Source organism: Diabrotica virgifera, chromosome 7 (genome assembly GCF_917563875.1).
Source record: "Diabrotica virgifera virgifera chromosome 7, PGI_DIABVI_V3a".
Lineage (NCBI taxonomy): Eukaryota > Metazoa > Arthropoda > Insecta > Coleoptera > Chrysomelidae > Diabrotica > Diabrotica virgifera.
Window position 1 is genome coordinate 183,068,205 of NC_065449.1, and position 20,734 is coordinate 183,088,938.

At 32.1% G+C, this 20,734-nt stretch overlaps 1 protein-coding gene across 2 annotated transcripts in view; it reads left to right on the forward strand.

Annotated features, from left to right (window-relative positions):
• Positions 1–20,734, forward strand: part of LOC114327769 (uncharacterized) — a 149,457-nt gene that overhangs the window by 97,712 nt on the left and 31,011 nt on the right. Inside the window, exons 4-5 of one of the 2 annotated variants that reach the window (XM_028276477.2) lie at positions 7,433–7,529; positions 18,298–18,530. In XM_028276477.2, coding sequence (XP_028132278.2) covers positions 7,433–7,529; positions 18,298–18,530 — 330 coding nt within the window. The remainder of the gene's footprint in view (positions 1–7,432; positions 7,530–18,297; positions 18,531–20,734) is intronic. The other variant, XM_028276476.2, reaches the window with a different exon arrangement.

A 20,734-nucleotide genomic window follows, 5' to 3' on the forward strand; every position in this document is an offset into this window, starting at 1 on the left:
GCCGCTGAGGTTGGAGGAAGACAAGATAACTGCACTTGTTTTTTGTTTCGAGTACTTTTAAAAAAACATGCATATCGAAACTTATCTAAGCACGTAGTTTTCTTAGGCGCTCCATACATAGAGAGAAGAAAGCTAATTCCGTTAGAAATAACTTCTTGTGGGGTTGAATTAGTTTTTTAAAAAACTTCAGCACATTCAAGTAAATCTTGTTTTTCAAACATTTTAAAAACAGTCGTTTTACCCCTCCTGAAAAATGCAGATGTCGTATCACAGCCAGTTATTGCGTGTAAAAATAGTATATGATTTTGACATTTTGCAAAAGTAGATAAAACTTTTCGATGACTATATTTCCGATTGGTGTTGAGCTTTTCCAGCTTTTACAAATTGAACTAAGGCGCATAAATAAAAAGAATTATTATAAGTTAATACTTTGTCATATTAATTTACTATTTTTGTTGGGATTAAGCCGTAAAATTTAAATAATTCTTATTATTTTCGAGTTACATTCACTTTGTAAAGATTTTTTTTGTTGGCACTGTAATATAATACAGCTTATATATTGCATCCCTCGGTAGACCGCAAGCTGTATAGTAGAAACATCATATTTATAATCTTATATTATTATGTGTAATATAAGTTAAGTTGACCGATATAATACTATGTTTACTTGTATTACAGCTTCAGTGATGTATATACCTGGTGTACTAATACATATATTATGACGATTAGAAGTCTTTCAACTCTTTGAATCGTTGTATCTCAAAAACAGTGGCTCTTAGGAAAAAACTATTAAGATATTTTTTATAGATAATTATCTAACCTACATTTTTTATTAGAGCTAATTTTACGATAGAACTTACCGTTTCGCTGAAAATCGCTAAAAACCATATTTGGTGACCTTTGACCCCGCGTAAATTTTTTAGCACGGGTCGGATTTATGAGGACTTTTTAGATTTCATTTATGATGGTATTTTGAACAATCCTGCCAATTTTCAGCTTGATGGTAATTATTGTAGCCTCACTCCCATTTTTGAGTCTAACTAGACAGGTCTACAAAATGGTTACGTTTTGAGTTATTTGCGAAAAACCGTCTAAAAACGTGGTTATTTTGTTGAAAAATGGACATATTCACTTGCAAATAACTCGAAAAGTATTGATTGGTGAAAAAACTCTATAGAACAAAAGTTGCTTAAAATTAGTCAGTTTATCCATTTCGGGACTTATCTGGGACATATATTTTTTCACCCCCGAGATGGGGTGAAACTCACCCCCAGGGCAAAAGCACACATCGGCACCATATCACTTTTTTTCTTTGACATGTTAGCTAAGCGTATGCCAAATTTCATGTCAATCCAAGCGGTTCTTTAAAATTTACAGCAAAAACCGTGAAAGAATGTACTAAGAGGGCGAGGAAGACAAGCAAGAACGGAAACTGCCAGATTTGTTCGTAAATATAAAAAAGGAAGGATCGTGATCTGGGGTGGAATTATGATTGGTAAAAAAATCCTTTAATTTTCATCCAACAAACTTTAACCTTCGGATGACCAAGCGGGGGAAATTGTGACCCCAGCGTATGTTTTTCTTTAATAAATTCAAAAGTATTTTCAATTTTTAACTCATTATTTTTTTATTTGACTTTAATATCATTCTATATATCCTCATATTTTGAAATAAAAAAAATTCCCTATATTTTACGAATAAAAAATATATTCTGAAGTTGATGTTTAGTAAAATACCGTCTATTATCTGTAATTCCAAGTAGTTTTACGCTAATGACGTCGACTTTGCAAAGTAACAAGACACTTACTCAACATACACACTACACATGACACTAATACTCATGTTATGACTGGCTGAATAACATAAAGTCCATGCCATAAAAAAAATAAAAAAAAAATATAAAAAAAATTTCATTTTTTTGTTAATTGTCATTTTTGACCTGGGGTCATTTTGGGTCAAAAAAAGGTTGGTCATCGGAAGGTTAATAGCTCGCAGGTATATTGACTTGGTTCTATAACCTGTAGTTAGGCTCCTGTAAGATGCGATGGAAGAAAATTTAATTTAGTCAGAATTGGCTTAAAATAATAAAAAATATCAGATGACTCCATATAAGTTTGGTTGAGTGTATACTTCATACTTGATTAATAAAACTCGAGCGTTTAAAAATAAAAATAGATTTATATCCTTTTTATACTTATATTTTATAGTTTTTACACTCTCAAAATTGGATATGCATAAAATTAACGAAATGTCATTTTCTTAACATAGGCGATACGATAGAAATTTAATAATAAAGATTCTTAATCGAATAATATCCAATTAGACCAGGGCTGATCTGTTTTGAGGTGGATGTGAGAGGTGTCATTCGGATTTTTGCATATAAAATTAGGTGACAAATTATAATTGACTTATGCTCCTTCTCAAATATGCCCGGAACATTAATAAAAAAATTTAAATATTTAAAAATTTCGAAAAATATCGATTTTTTTCTGCTTTCATTGCTTGATAACTTTAAAACGATTCATTTTGGAACAAAGTCGTAGGAAAAGAAAATAAAGATAATTGAATTTTGTCTAATATACGACTATTTTAAAATGTCTTAAATTGTTACCCTTTCTGCAAAATAGCAATAAATAGAAAATAAGGGGGTTTTTATTCAATGTTTTTCAACCACTTTGATTGCACTTAAAATCATCATAATTCGCTTAGAAAATTCTTACAACATACTTAAACCGTCCACCAAATTTCATTAAAATGGACCTGATAGATTTTGCAGAATAATTTTGCAATCTAAATTTTTTTAAAAAAGTTCTAATTTTTAAAAACTTTCTGAAAAAAAGTAGACCATTTAGAAGTTTGCTAATTTTTTTACATATAAAGAGGTTCTCTACCTATCTAATACACTTTAGAGAATTAAAATCGGATTATTTAAGCGGCATCAGCACTGTTTTAAAGTTTTTTTTTTATTTTAATGGCATGGACTTTATGTCATTCAGCCAGTCACAACATAAGTATTAGTGTTATGTGTAGTGTGTATGTTGAGTAAGTGTCTTGTTACTTTGCAAAGTCGACGTCATTGTCTTTGCAAAGAGACGCTAATTATATCCGAACGTCTGCGGTCCCTCCGGTGAGTACCGATCCCACAAGGACAGAAACTATATTCATTTATTAATTTATAATAAATGAAAAATCTCTGACCCTGGTGAGATTCGAACCCACAACCTTTCGGATTTTTTTTGATCCAAAGGCAGACGCTCTTACCCCTGGGCCACGGAGGGGGTCTGTTTTAAAGTTATAAACAATGTTTTGACTTATAAACAAATACAGTGAGGACCTTTGAGTTGGAATAAATTCATTTTCTTGAGAATGGGCGACTCTGGAGATAAATCCCGAATCAGAGGGATTTTTATTTTTAAATTATAATTTTTTGGCATAAATATTGATCATACTAGTGACGTCATCCATCTAGGTGTGATGACGTAATTTGGAATTAATTTAATTCAAAAAATTTTTTAAATTCAAACCCTGTATAAATAATTATGTTAATGTTTATATTAGTGAATACAAAATTGAAAGCCTTTCGATTGAGCTATCACACGGCACCTATTCTCATTTAAAATTACATCATCACGCCCAGATGGATGACGTCACTAGTATGATATACAGCGTGTCTACTTAAGTTGGAAACATATGGGAAACTTTTTTGTTATTCATTTTACGAAAAAAAGATATTCTTTATAAAAAGTTCTGCATGCTCTTAAACCTAAGATTCAATCATCAGATATCAAATTTTGTCAATATTATACGAGGTATGTCAAAAAATATGAACTTCGTTCAAGAGTAAAGTACCTTTATTTCTCTCAATATTGAAAATTCTTATTATGAAAAGTGGTTTGAAAATAAAAACTAAGATCAAATATGCAATTACATGCTTCTAATTGGAAAAAAATATTTTCCAAATTGTTCTCAAATTTATTGGTACTAACTTGGTTTTTATTTATTACACATACGATAACTCTTTTATTATTACTTTTAAGAAAAAAAGGTAGTCTTTATAAAAAGCTCTTTATGTCCTAAGACCGAAGATGCAACCATCGGATATCACATTTTATTAATTTTATACGAGGTATGACAAAAAATATGAATTTCACTCAAGAGTAAAATACCTTTATTTTTCACAATATTGAAAACCGTTATTAAAAAAGTTGTTTAGAATTAAAAACTATGTTTCAATATGCAATTACATCCTTCTAATTGAAATATTATGAAATATAAAGGTACTATAATCTTGAGCGAATTTCATATTTTTTGACACACCTCGTATAAAATTAATAAAAGTTGTTTATATTATGGTTGTGTCTTAGATTTTAGACCATGAAAAGCTTTTTATAAAGAATAACTTTTTTCGTAAAATGAATAATAAACGAGTTATCATATTTGTAATATTTAAAAACGATGTTGGGTATCCATAAATTTGAGAAAAATTTTTTATTTCAATTAGAAGCATGTACTTGCATATTTGATCTTAGTTTTTAATTCCAAACAACTTTTTGTCATAAGAATTTTCGATATTGAGAGAAATAAAGGTACTTTACCCTTGACCGAAATTCATATTTTTTGACATACCTCGTATAATATTGAGAAAATTTGATATCTGATGATTGAATCTTAGGTTTTGGGGCATGCAGAACTTTTTATAAAGAATAACTTTTTTTCGTAAAATTAATAATAAAAAAGTTTCCCATATGTTTCCAAGTTAAGTAGACACGCTGTATATACCAAAAAATTAGAATTTAAAAATAAAAATCGACCTGTTTCGGGATTTACCTCCAGAGACGCCTATTCTCGAGAAAATGAATTTGTGCCAACTCAAACGTCCTCACTGTATTTGTTTATATAAGCCAAAAAATTGTTTATAACTTTAAAACAGTGCTGAGGCGCTTAAATAATCCGATTTTAATTCTGTAAAGTGTATTAGATAGGTAGAGAACCTCTTTATATGTAAAACAAATATGGAACAAATAGAAACAAAAAAAAACGAACTTCTAAATTGTCCACTTTTTCTTCAGAAAGTTTTTAAAAAATTTGAACTTAAAAAAAAAATAGATTGCAAAATTATTCTGCAAAATCTATCAGGTCGATTTTAATGAAATTTGGTGAACGATTTAAGTATGTTGTAAGAATTTTCTAAGCGAATTACGAAAGTTCTAAGTGCAACCAAAGTTGTTGAAAAACATTGAATTAAAACAAGCTTATTTTGCCCCCTTATTTTGTATTTATTGCTATTTTGCAGAAAGGGTAATAATTTAAGACATTTTTAACCAGTCGTTTATAATATAAAATTCAATTATCATTTTATTTCCCTACGACTTTGTGCTAAAAAAGGAATCGTTTTAAAGTTATAAGCAAAGAAAGTAGAAAAAAATCGATGTTTTTCGAATTTTTTAAATAATATTTTAATTTTTTTATTAATGTTCCGGGCATATTTGAGAAGGAGCATAAGTCAATTATTATTACAGGTAAATAGGGAGAAGTGTACTTTTGAAGTGTGTAAATTAAATAATTCCTAGCTGAGCGCTTTCGGCTTATAAAGCCATCTTCAGAGCTATGGTCAAAAGGTTCAAAATACCACTATGAAGAGAGATGGATCCCATGTTCGATATAAAAATACTTTTATTTCTTATGCAGTTTTTTTAATTGATGGAAAAAACCTTGTCTGACTGTTGAAAAATGCTCAACTTTGCTGTTGTTTTTGAGGTCGGAAAAGTTAAAAACATCTATTACAAGCACAAAGGACATTCACACGAAAAATTACATTACATATAACGAATATTTGATCATGGTAAGGTCAAGAAACCTTACCATGTGAAGTCTACGGTGTCAGCATGCAGAATGGCGGCATGTGGCATGGAGGCTTTTAATGACAGCCCTTTTAATGCTGTCTAACTGTCTTTTAACTTTTAAAACCTATGTAGGAATTGATAAGCCATGCATTAAAGTAGATAACACTTTTTATGGAGTCAATGTCTAGCCGATTTCTTGGCTTTGTTATTGTTAAAGCTGCTTTTGAAAATAGCCTTTCCGCAGATACAGATGTTGCTGGCGTTCCGAGAAAATTCTTGGCCATTTTCGATAATGATTGGTAGTATTTTTGTGTCTTCAACTTCAATATAATATTCTCAGAATCTTCTGACCTACGCTTATTTAAGTATTTTTCAATTTCATGCTTCCTAGATTGTAAGTTATCATTATCAGCTTTTTTAAACAGGCAAATAATATCTAAATCAAATTGGTTATCTTCTTTTTTAGGACTAAGTGCTGGCTCTGTTATTGGATTCTGTGGATTATTCTTGGATTTATTAAAGTAGTTAGCTTTAAATATTTCTTCAATTTTTTTTACTGCCTCTGATTATAGGAGCCTTCCCCAATATGAAGACGAAAATGCCTCTACTTTATGCCGAGGATCCAAAATAAGAACTATAAATTATGTATAGTATATCCAATTAGTTGTGTTATAGTGTTTCAGTATTTTATCTCTCGCAGCTTGAATGCAGCAAATTAATTGCTTTTCGGTAGCGTCTCTATCAATTTTATTATCAAGTTCATGAGCCCATATTTCCAGTTTGTTTAAAAGTAAATTTATTGTAATTACTACCAATGGGAGTGTGCAATATTTTTCCCATTCGAGTATTGAAGAAAGTGTTCTAAAGCTTCTCAGATACTGACAACATTTGCTGATCAGAACGCATTCTTTATCTAATATCTTGCAATGATTTAGATTTTCGATGTCATCGCAAAATATAGTTAAAGCATTTTTTTACACTTAAACCTCATGTTATATATTATGTAGCACCTCGAAAGTTAAATGCCATTTTGTAGGCACATCTAATTTTGGCATAGTCGTCTTATAATTTAAGGCCTCGCAAGCACTGTTTAAGTTGCATTTGCTCGTGAGTTCTTGATTTTTTTTACAAGATATTTATTTAATTTTACTCAAAGGAGAGTTGAAATCTAAAGCAGTATAATTTATATCATTTTCTACTTCAATCTCATCCTACAAATTATCAAAATTCTTTTCGATGTCTAAACTGTTTCGATTTGGTTCAACAACTTTTATGAAATCCTGGACAGCTATGTTTAGAATATGTGCGAAACATACAAAATGCTTATTTTATTAGCACGGAACGCAATAAAAAGGTCGCCGGGAAATCACCGGACCGGGTAATCAAGAAATTTCGAGATATTGAAATTTCTTGAGTCAAGACAAGATATAAGATGTCAAGAAAACCTCAAGACAAGATTTTTTAGAATTTCTTGATTTTTTTCTCAAGACAAGACAAGAAGTTGTTATCAAGACAAGATTTCTTGTCTTGTCGACCCCTAAGAATTATGACAGAAATTCAATGTTTATTTATATTTTTTCTTTTTACAGGCCAGAGTTTTAGAACGGGGACGAGCTGCGTTTGCAGACGAAGAAGATGGTTTCCTAAATTTCGTTTTGGGAGCATTTAATGATAGAAATTTCGTAGGTAAGTGTTATAATTATTGTATATTTAGTAAATTTAATGATTTTGATGTGCGGCGGTTGTTCGTGTTCGAATGTAAATAACTCTTTGTAAATATGTATCAAACAGCAAGAGCAAAAATTGGCAACGAACTTACTGAAAGTGTGGAGATCAAAAGAGGTATCCGGTAGGGGTGTATCTTATTCCCACTCCTATGTAATATTTATTCCGAAGAAATATTTGAAAAATGTATGCAAATGAGGGCAAAAATAAACAGTGAGTTAACCAACAATATAAGATATGCCGATGACACGGTGATCCTTGCCAGTAGCAGAGATAAATTACAACAGGCAAAGGGAAGGGTTAATTCCGTTAGTGATGAATACGGCCTGAGCCTCAACTTCAAGAAGACAAAATGGATGCTGGTAAGCAAAAAGCAACAACCTGCTCGACAGTTACGGATAAATAACATACTAATAATTGACCATGTCGAATCTTATGTATATCTTGGTACCAACGTAAATGCAAAATGAGAATAGAACGAGTTAGAGCAGCATTTAACAATATGAAAAAGCTCCTCATAAGCAGATATTTATCTTTTCCCCTAAGACTACGTCTAGTTAAATGCTACATTTTCCCGATCTTACTGTATGGTGTGGAGGCCTGGACGCTGGCAGAGACTCTCACGAAAAAACTAGAAGCATTCGAAATGTGGGTGTACCGACGCATTCTTCGTATATCCTGGACAGAACATGTCACCAACATAGAGGTAATCTACAGAATCGGAAAAGAGAAAGAAATCGTGAGCACAATTAAACAAAAAAAAAAACTTGAATATCTAGGCCACATATTGAGATACGATAAGTACCGTTTACTGCAATTGATTGTCCAGGGGAAAATAGACAGTAAGCGGGGGGCAGGCAGGAGAAGACACTCGTGGCTCCAAAATCTGCAGAAGTGGTTCGGGCTCACATCAGTCGAACTATTCAGAAGTACCGCGAGCAAGATCATAATTGCCACGTTAATAGCCAACTTTCACAACGGACAGGGAACTTGAAGAAGAAGAAATATGTATCTATGTATATTTATTTTATTTCGTGTCCGAACTACATTGCTCACAAATCTTACACTTAAGGTTCTATCCTAGGTTAAAAGTGCGAAATTCATATACTTTTTTTGGGAAATTCTAAAATAAAAAGTACTGTAGCAATCGTTATGAAAATTTGCATGAGCATTTACTATACAAAGTAAAATACATGTAAAACAATTTTCGGGTATAATATCACAAGAGAGTGAGAATAAATTGAAAATAATGCGACAGTTTTTCGAAAATTTGTTGTCTGGCAATAGACACGAGAGCCCGCAGGGCTCAAGTGGTTATTGCCCAATGACAACAAATTTGAGTAAAAATGAAGCATTATTTTCTTATTTATTCTTACTGTCGTGTGATATTCGTAAGATTATTTTTTAATACGTATATTATGGATATTTTCTTAAATGTGACAGTTGTCAAAACTAGGAAACTGGTTGCCATTAAACAGAAAAAATCTACTTAAAAAATTCTATCGGTAATTTTCTACAGTAGATAATTCTCAGTATAATTTTAATCTGATTGGACAGAATTAAACACGTGATCAAATATCTTACTATACGATTGGAAGTTACAATCATTAAAAAATAATCATAAAAAATATTGAAAATTAAACGATTTATGCGCGATCTACTGGAACTGTGAAAATAAAAACCTAGCTCCACTGCTGCAGTGATTGGGACTAATAGAGATCCTGAAACATAAAATTTCATAAAAAGTGATTATTGAAATATAAGTTATTTCCTATACCATCAACTAAGATTTTTGAAAAATATGAAAATTTGGAAAAATGACGAAGTGTTGAAAATTTTTAAAATCAGCTAAAACATTTTCAGTTTCTAAAACCGCCAAATTGACATTTTTTATCCGATCAAAAAACTCCTAGTTGATGGTATAGAAAATAACTTAAATTTCAATAATAAATTTGAAAGTTTATGTTTCAGGATCTCTATTAGTCCCAATAACTGCAGCAGTGGAGCTATGTTTTTATTTTCACGGTGCCAGTAGATGGCGCATAAATCGTTTAATTTTTAATATTTTTTTATAAAAAATTGTTACACATATACTTCTTTTTATAATAAATGCTCATGCAAATTTTCAAAACAATTGGTACAGTACTTTTTATTTCAGAAATTCCCAAAAAAGTATATCTATGAACTTCGCACTTTTACACTAGGATAGCCCCTTAAGTTAAAATGCCTTAAATTAAAAATAGTAGCAGTAAAATTTTATAAATATTACATTCAAATACATTCAAGAATTCAAATGCATTCAGAAACACATTCAAATAGTTGTAAGTCAATAAAAATAGATTAAAACAATCAAAGTTTCATATTTCGTTTTATCAGTGATTGACATAATTTAATGCCACGTCATTGCATTCTATTAAGTCTGCATCACATCACTCTTTTGCTCAAAGTTTACGAGACTACTGTGGTATCTCCTTGGGTGCATTCAGATGACGCAATCACTGACTAATCGCTTAGTTATTTTCAGCTGAATGCCACATAAATTGTCGGTTAGTTATCATTTGGTGACTTATAGGTCGCCATTTTAAACATCGGTTTTGAAATCCGATTACTTAGTGCATCGTAATTAGATTGACGTCTGACTGACACGTGCATTTTAAGTTATCTGTTATCTTTACAAAACAGGAATTGAAGGCAAGGCAGGCATATATATCACGCTGATAAAATATGCCTATAATGGCTCCTCCAGACTACTCGCGAAGTTACTCAACGAAGTAATAGGGAAAGTTCAGATACGACTTCAGAAACACATTCGGTCGGGGAGATACTAACTTCCGAGTCCTTTGACTCGGTCGCAAAAACCGACAACACATTCGCGCGGGGAGATACTAACTTCGAGTCCTTTGACTCTGTCGTAAAAACCGACAACAAGTGGAAGTTGTCCGAGGCGAGCCAAGGCTGTACGAAGTGCCTCTCCACACTATGGTATTAGCCTAACGTCGATCAACTTCGCGAGTAGTGTGGAGCTAGCTTTATACGCTACATTTAGTATGTAAGAAAGTATACTATTCAGCAGAATTGATAGCGATTACACTTGGCTAAGTAATCGATTAGTCATCACGGTTTTCTGCTGAATGCAGCCACTGATTGGATCACACCGCATGCACAGCTGTCATCTCCCTCAATGAATCCTCAGGATACCATATTTTGATCTTTATTTCTCATTTTAACAATTTTTTCTACCAAACTTGTTAAGCATGGATTAGGAATAACATGTTCTTTTAAAATCTGCAAAAATATACAGGGTGTCCCATTTAAATTAAATAAGTTACGGGGTATTTCCTGTGAAACCGGAAGTAGACTACTAACAAAAAACATGGCATTAGATGCGTTATGTGCGATTATATTTGCATGCAAAGTTTCATGATTATCATCTTTTTTGTTTCAAAGATATTTACTTGATTCCATACTTTATCCCAACCCTGTATTTCTGTTGTGTAGTGTTTCTCGTGTTTCAACATATTATCAATGTTAAGGGGGGGGGGGGGTTGAAATTTTCGATTTTTTTATTAATTTAAATGATAGTACATAATTCCATGAATATTCTCTGAAAATTTCAAATTGATGGGATCAAAATTACCGGAAATACAGAATGTTTAATATACAGCAGCCTGAGCTTTAGCTTGAGCTTTGCAGCAGCAACTTGAGCGTAGTGAGAAACGTTTAACAGCTGTTCCCCTTCTCTTTTGTAAATTACTCCGCAATTTAAAAAACATTCCGGTGTGCATCACTTTACGATTTGACAGACAAAAAAGAAACTGAAAATAAAGTTGTCAAAACTTTAAACGCGTTTTTCTTAAAACTTTTTTTTTCAAAGGCGGTGGACATTGTAACTCAAAAATTACTTTACCGATCCACCTCAAATTTTCTATCTTTGCTTTAGATATTTCGTGAGGTAACGCTGTCGAGATATTTTTTTGTTTTATGCTTATTTTTTGTTTAACAATAATAAATATGTTGATTTTCACCCATTTTTTACAAGAAATTTCGATATTTTGACTTCTGAGTGATGCCAAAAACTCAAATAATGTTGAAACTAAAAAACTCGACTGCGTTTCCTTGAGAAACTCGTAAACTAATAAAATCCTTTTGAATTTGAACCTAATAACGAGTTCTGATGTCATCCGTTTTTTTAGTTGTCTGTAAAAAGGACCCCGCAACACTCCTTATGGAAAAGTGGTCCCGGTCAAATGTAACGAAACTTTGGTCAATGATAGTTCTCAGTGAGTAGATTAAAAAAGTCCATGGTACCTGGGTCTGAAAAACTATTATTCTTGAGCTACAGCCTTCTGAAGTTCTTAAATTCAGGTACTCGGTTTATGTTGCACTAAGTGCACTAATTCACGGTGAAGTGAATGAAAATATCTATTATTTAAAGAAGAGAACTCATTTTCTTCATGCATGTTTGCGTGTTGCACATGAATTCGTGGTTAAAAATAGATGCATCGTATTTTAGTCGTCAGAAAATCTTCAAAAAGTACTCAGAAAACTGAAGAAGTGCGATAAAAAACGTGTTGCTACAGCGACATAAGAATTATCATGTTTTCATGAATGGTTCAGACTTATCCACTACCAGCCTAGCTGCAGTAGCTGAGAATAGGGTACTTCCCCTCCCCCTCATGGGCGCCCATATAAAAATTTTTAGGGGGGGGACAGACGTGAAGACGTTGCACATTATATTTTGTATACTTTGGATGACAATATATAGTTTACAGCAACCGAAAAGCCAGGAGGGGGCACGGCCCCCCCCTGCCCATGGGTATGTGCGTATATATTCCCCCCGTAACACGGTCCAGAATTAAAGGAAAAATTTTTGAAACATAAAAAAATATATTAGCTGACATGAAACTTACTACAGACAGACAAATTCAACCCAATTAACTCGACAGTTAGGAAAATTAAGTGTAGTATTAGTATGTATTTAGTGGTTGGGGTTTTATTGGAAGTCGCCCCCTCTCCCAAGGCAAATGTTCCGCCACTGCTACTGAAGCGCCTTCAGAAAATTAAGGAACTACCACAATAAGTGCTGCTAGAGCAGAACAAGACATCTCACGTTTTCACGCATGCAGAATAGAGTGCCTCTAAAAGTCATTAGATATGCCGACGAAGCAGTAGTTTTTGCAATTAGCTTAAATGATTTGCAAAGAATAGTCTTTCTTCAGCATATTAGATGAGTAGATTAAATGGACTTGATCTCAATCCGTAAAGAAAAAACAAAGCACACACATAGTATGTAGTAGGTAAACGTGAAATATTAGTTATAATCTTTTACGGAAAAATCGGGTTTATGTCATCTTCGACTATCTGTATGTTAAGATTTTGCTGATTTTGCTTAGATGCATGATATTTTATGTCGTGTTAACTAACGACCTATTAGGATACTTCAGTAACAATTGTGGAACATTTGCCTTGGGGGGGCGGGCGACTTCCAATAAAACACCATCATCATCCAACCAATTCACGTCCACTGCTGGACGTAGGTCTCCCCAATTGTCTCCGTACTTCACGTTTTTGTGCTGATTGTTGCCAGTTTTTACTAATCCGCCTGATATCATCTGTAATAAAACACCAACCCCAAAATATATTAAATAGATAACCCAAACTACATAAAAGACATAGGTAATAACATGTGCAATAAGTTCCCTTTATTTTCCTAACTGCCGAGTTAATTGGGTTGAATAGGGATGTTCACTAATTTTTAAATATAGTTAAATTCAATAGATTACAAGGTATATAAAAACGTAACAATCATAAAACTGTTTAAAAATGTATATTTTTAAGATAAATGAGTTCATAATGTTGATTTTCTTGGAGGCTAGAAAAACGGTACCCTGCAGCGAGGCTACGGTCTGTGACGTCAGCAGTCGTAACGTCTTTGATCGACGAATAGTTTTGTATACTTATTTACTCAGTGTATTTGAATGTGCGCAGTTTTTTACGTATTTAATTATTAAAAATAATGACAAATAAGTGGTGTTTTGTTCCTGGGTGTGTAAATACATCAAAAAACAGTTCTGACAAGATTTTTATTACCGTTCCAGCCAATTTAAAACAGAAAAAGAAATGGTTTGTTGCAGCTAGAACTTAAAATAACTAACTTAAAGAACTAACTTAATAAAATAAACATTATAGAAGTTTTCCAGAGACTTTCGGCCCTTGGTAATAATGTAATTGTTCTTTCTGCATTTACATTTTTCAAAAATACTTATTAGTTTTCTCAGGATTCGAAAAAAATGAATGAATTTAAATAGCATTGGACCACGATTTTGCACCTACCCCCTTAAAGAGTAAATGAAAAAGTTTCGGGACCTCAAATTTGTATTCCTTAAACTGGGATATTCCTAAAAACGGGATTCTAATAATACATACAGTAAAAGTAAACCTTGAAATAACGACATGTGGATGTAGGTATGACTTTATATTATATTATAATCATTAATAATTTAGTGAAAAGATTGGTTGAAATGAAAATGTATAATACCCAAGTTCAAAAATATTTTTTACCTTGGAACAGTTGTCAACTCGAAATACGAAACAACCGAAATAAGATCTAGAGTTGAAAAGGACATAGCAACATTTAACAACATGCATGAGAAATATTTTCACCCATTGCGACATAATATCTCTCCCACTAAAAATGCGGCTGCTAAAATGTTATTATTTCCGGTCTTGCTATATGGCGCAGAGGCCTGGACAATAATGGAAACATTAATGAAAAAGCTAGAGGCATTCGAGATGTGGGTGTACCCACGTATCCTCAAAATATCCTGGGCGACCCACACCAACGTACAGGTATTGCGTCGAATGGGAAAACAAAAAGAAATCTCTTTTACAATTAAGAAACGAAATCTTAAATATTTCGATCATATCATGAGGCATCATAAATATCGTATACTCCAACTGATAACGCAAGGTAAAATAGAGAGCAAACGCGGACCCGGAAGAAAAGACACTCATGACTTAAAAACTTACGCCAATGATTTGGACAAAAATCGATCGACTTATTCAGAAACGCCTCAAATGAAATTAAAATTGCCATGATGATAGCCAACGTCCACAACGGACAAGGCACATGAAGAAGAGTAAAAATATTTGTAATACACCTAACCAAGGTAAAGTAATAACCAGCCAATGTATGTATACAATATGCATGCGTACAATGCATGCATACAACTTTCTCTATTTTTTTTTTGTGGAGTATTAAGCATTTATTTTTTTAGCTTAAAGAAGACATGGAAAATTATATGGAATATACACTCAGTAAAGCTGTGGTAGATTTATTTTTTTACAAGATGCCAATAAATCATACACCATTGTTACATCTACACTACAGTCGGTAGTTTATACGAATCGGCTTTCTGAAAACCTTCTTCCATTTTATTTGTTTATTTTTGTAAAACCCAAAAAATGTCCTTACAAACAGTCTATCCACTTTAAACTAAACAAATTCACTATAAAACTCCACTTTAACCCTGATAAAACAAGAAAAGAATAAAATAAAATGACCTGAAACTTCAAACAGGTAAACAGTAACACTATGAGAATGGCGCGCGCTTGGTGTATGCAACTAGTGACGTCAGGCCAATAGAGAAGCGTTCTTGAAATTTAAAATAATGCTAGATTTCTAATAAAGATTTTTTATAGAAAGGCTTTTTCAATTTTGTTGAAATTTTGGACAATTATTCCTAGGGTGTTTCTTAATCGTTTTACATGTTTGTCTGTCTGTAGTAAGTTGCATGTAAGCTAACATAATATTTCAACGTGTAATAATCATGTTTAAACAATTTTTTCTTTAATTCTGGACCGTATTACTAGGGGAATTCCCCCCTAAATCCGCCACTATTCAGTAGTTTTCTAAAGATAAGGTGTAACTGCAGCTATGCTGATATTGGATAAGTGAGAAGTATTCATGAAAGCATGATAATTGTTATGTCACTCTAGCAGCACATTTTATATCGCACTTCTTCAGTTTTCTGAGGACTTTTCGAAGATTTTCTGACGACTAAAATACGATGCATCTATTTTTAACCACGAATTCATGTGCAACACGCAAACATGCATGAAGAAAATGAGTTCTCTTCTTTAAATAATAGATATTTTCATTCACTTCACCGTGAATTAGTGCACTTAGTGCAACATAAACCGAGTACCTGAATTTAAGAAATTCAGAAGGCTGTAGCTAGAGAATAATAGTTTTTCAGACCCAGGTGCCATGGACTTTTTTAATCTACTCACTGAGAACTATCATTGACCAAAGTTTCGTTAAATTTGATTGGGAACACTTTTCCACAAGGAGTGTTGCGGGGTCCTTTGTTACCGTTGGTTCATTTTTCAATATTTTGACTTAATTTAATTATTTAATTTAAAAATAAAATAATTCTACCACAATTAAAAAAAAATCACAAAAATGTGCTTGAAGCACAAGCCATATTTCAAGCCATACCATCTCCTTAAGAAACCAAGAAGTCATATTCTTATCTATTCTCTTTGGTTTTGGAATAATTTTTAGTTAGGAGCAGCTAACCAGAGGAACATATTCCATACTCTACGCATGACATAATTTGGCTCTTACTCACGATGATGAATTCCGACCCATTGCATGCGAGTAGAATACTATACTTTTTCTACAACCTTCTTTTTATTAGTAGAAAAATTATTGTACAAACTTTAAAATGCATCGTTCGTTTATTGATAAATGAATCAGTCATTTAAGAAACCCGACATGTCCACAAAAGCAAAGTTATGGAAAAGTACAAAAAACATCTCATTTCTTATGAAGTTGTCGGGTTTCTCGTGATTCAGAAAAATTCCTTAAGTCTCCAGGCTGATATAAGCCGTATTGGCGCAGCATGCCCCGAACGTATCCTGAACTTACCCAGAGGGAGAACGCCTGCGCATTAGCTGTTCAAAGGAAACAGCTAATCGAACACCGAATTTTGTAATGCGCTGGCGTTCTCCCCCTGGGTAAGTTCAGTCAGGATGTGCTACACGGACAGACCTATAGAATATTATACAGGGTAGGATTTTTCTTGAAACATGTGACTCTATATCTAAGGTTAGTAAAAATGCAAAAAAACGAAAATCGTTTTTTTTTTGGACATGTAGGGTTTCTCAAACGATCGATTCAAATATATTCAAACTAAATTAAAATATTATTTTATTGCTTTTTTACTTACTAGCCGAACTATTAATAACCAAATCACTTTACTTAACATTTTGCTTATTACATAGTCTAACGCTCGGTTTCATAATCAGTTAAAGTGGACTTTAAATTTTAAGTTGGTACCTTTATCAATGCAATTTATATGGGTAAATGTCAGCTTTAAAGTGACTTTAGTTAATGTTCACTTTAAGTTGATTATGAAACCGGGCGTAAGTCACGTAAGTTACACCGTAAATTTAATTATCATATAAACGATGTAAAGTTCTGTATTAATATCAGTCACATATATTACTAGGCCTTCATCACTTGATTAATTGAACTCGTGAGTAATGAACTCTTACTCACAGGTAAAGTAATGGGTGTTATTATCTCTTCAAAAATAGTGAATAATGAGCATGTTATTAAACTGGCGCAGAAAGAATAGTTTAATGTTAATGCACGACCAAACTCGTCTCAAACAGTACTTTAAATTTTAACTCATGCGCAGAATACATAATCACCCGATTTCACCAACGATACCTAAATAGTTGCTTTATTAAGTAATTCTTATCGATAGGAACTGCCTAAGTCAATACTTAGAAACAATCGCGTTTCACAACTAAAAGCAATGCTGATCTAGGAAATGCTTTCCTAGGTATTACCTTGGGTACGTTTGAACTATTTTTGATAAATAAAAAGAAGAATAAGATGACATTACATTACTTTTTCGATTATTTGTCATTATTGTTTGTTTGCCAAGTTGGTTTTATTCAGTTTTGTACTGTTATAGTTATTTTATTTAGCAGCTAGTTATTTGTGAATTAAGTTTGTTTAAGTTTTGTATGTTATTTGTATAATATGTACAGTGAAATGGAGGAAAATAAAAGAGTTGTCAATTCCACATAAGTATTATGACGAAAAATTAAAGTTAGTTGAATTGTCGTTAATGATATAATTTTAAAATAAATATGTTGAAAATTGCTTCTTTTATTATTAATTTTTAATGACACACTTTTAGTGATATCATGAATGGGATTTGAAACACAACACTAGTTTGTTAGGTAGTAGGTAGACTATCATCCATAATTTTGTCAATAGACCTGTAAAAAACTCCAAATGATTTTTTATATTTTCCAACACATATTATATTATTAATATAAAAGATAATACAAAATTACAACTACTAATATACCTAATATTACAGAATAACAGAAAAATTAAGGTAGGAATCAAATTATTGACAAACGTCACAAGTACATTAGTCAAAATTGTAAAAACATAACCTGACTGTCAACGATAAGTAATACCTAAAGTTTAGGGAGATCGAAAACCGTATCCTAACGTAAGGTAATGCTTAAGCGGTTTAGGCAATTCTTATCGTATGGTGAAATCGGTTTTAGAGTTAGGAAGTACTTAAACCCACTTAGGTAATTCTTAAATATTTAGGTATCGTTGGTGAAATCGGGCAAATATGTTCTTCCGGATAGCCGCTTGTTCTGTAATTAGCACTATTTATCTATTTATATGTAGCTTATCAAACTGATCTAGAGAATAACAGCAGCAGTAGAGAAAACAATACGGAAACGGAACAATCTAGCGAAGACAATAGAATGGAAACTGATACTACAGAATCCACAGATGAGAATAAGAAGTCTACAATAAATCCTGTGATTCGTACACAAGCAGTAATTGAGCAAAACCCTACCACAAATACTAGTAAGAATGAGGTCGACGAAGGACCGAGTAACACGAATACCGAGACGGTGAGTAAATAAAACATTTTTTTACAAACCCACAATCAATTTCTTTTTATATTTTATATGAATCTTTTCTCCTTCTTCGTGTCCTTTCAGAACGTTAGTTACCATCATAGCTATTTTAATTTTATTCACTGCCACCCTAAATAACATGCTTGTATCAACACAATACCAATCTCACAAGTTCTTCAACCATAAGATTCTTCTTCGTCCCGGACTGCGTTTGCCTGTTATTTTTCCTTGCAACATTGATATGAATCCTTGGTTGGAGATATCTTTGTGTTTTTTAGACATTTGTTCATGCTTGACAATATTTGCTATCTGATGATAAGCAAGATATAAATGAAATATTTTTGTTCTAGTGAAATTATTACAATAGTAAAGCAACGGATATTGAATGCTAATAGCTTAGTGAATATTTGGCGCAATTTTATTTGCGCACATGACAATTAGCCATACAATTACATTGCGCACATGATTATTAGCCATTTGCCTACAAAAATTAATATTTGATGTGTATACAGTATGGTGTATTACACAAAAAAGTTGATCGGTTGATCAGCCTCTTGACACATATGTACAATCTCTTTATGAAAATCTTAACGAAGAGACTAACACCCTAAACTTGATTTCTATCAGTAGTACGTTCTTTAAAGGTAAAATATTGCAAAACATCTAAATTCTAAAGAACCGCTTGGATTGACAGGGAATTTGGCATACACATAGCTAACAAGTCAAAGAAAAAAAGTGATATTGTCCCGATGTGTGCTTTTGTCCTAGGGGTCAGTTTTATCCCCTTTTGGAGGTAAAAAATATATGTTCCAAGTAAGTCCGGAAATGGATAAAATGACTAATTCTATGTAACTTTTGTTCTATAAAGTTTTTTCACCAAGTTAATACTTTTTGAGTTATTTGTGAGTGAAAATGTTAATTTTTCTACAAAATATCCACGTTTTCAAACGGTTTTTCGCAAATAACTCAAAAAGTAAATATTTGGTCAAAAAAAAATTCTAATCAAAAATATAGCACGTAAAAAAGTGAAAAAATGGTGTATATATTAGGTCACTATACCTAGTAGAAGCAGAGTTATAGGTAATGAAAAATAGGTTCATATTCGTCAGATTCCAAATCGAATATTTTAACGTGGCATAACCAAAAAACAAAGCACTTTTTTGGGGAAGACTCATTTTACCTTTTTTAAAGTGTTTAAAAAAATGCTTATTTTTCTTTTTTTAAACAAATTTTATAGTATCAAAAGTAAACAAGTTACGCTCAAAATAAAGTTGGCCCCTTTTTTTGTAAGAAATCTGGAAAATCGCCCCCTAATTGGCATTTCAAATGAACTTAATTGTTACCACTTCACAAGTTTTTTACTCGCGTATGTATTGATCATATGATCTGTAAGTTTCATTGGTTCAAAGTGCTTATTTTTGAAAGAGCTGTAGTTAAAAGAGCTTGAACGAGTCACTTATCACGAGTGTATGCAAATTTAGAAACACCGAATCTTAACCAATTCTTGTCTTACAGAAAAACAAAAAAATACAAAATATTCAGAAAAGTAAAGCCAACTTTTTTTATTGTTTAAGATTTTTGGTATCTCTAACAATTGTTATTTTGAAAAAAGCATTTTTTTCAAAATTAAAATTTTTAAAAATTTTACTTTAAAACCAAATTTTTTCAAAAATAAGCACTTTGAATCAATGAAACTTACAGATCATATAAACACAACATAAGTAAAGTAACTTGTGAAGTGGTAACGATTAATTTCATATAAGTTGCTAACTGGGGGGGGGGGGGGTGATCTTCCTGATTTTGTGCCAATACAAAAGGGACCAACTTTATTTTGAGCGTAATTTGCTTACATTTGATGCTAGAAATTTTTTTTATAAAAACATAAAGCTTTTTTTAAACACTTTAAAAAAGTTGTAATGTGTTTTCCCCAAGAATGCTTCACTATTTGGATATTTCCCATTGAATTATTCTATTTGGAATTTTTCGAATATGAACCTATTTTTCATTAGCTATAACTCTGCTTTTGCTAGGTATAGAGACCTAATGTATACACCGTTTTTTTTCACTTTTTTATAGGCTATAGTTTTGCTAAGAATACATTTTTCGACAAAATGCTTAAGTTTTGAATTATTTGAGAAAAACCGTCTAAAAACGTGGTTATTTTGTTGAAAAATGAACATATTCACTTGCAAATAACT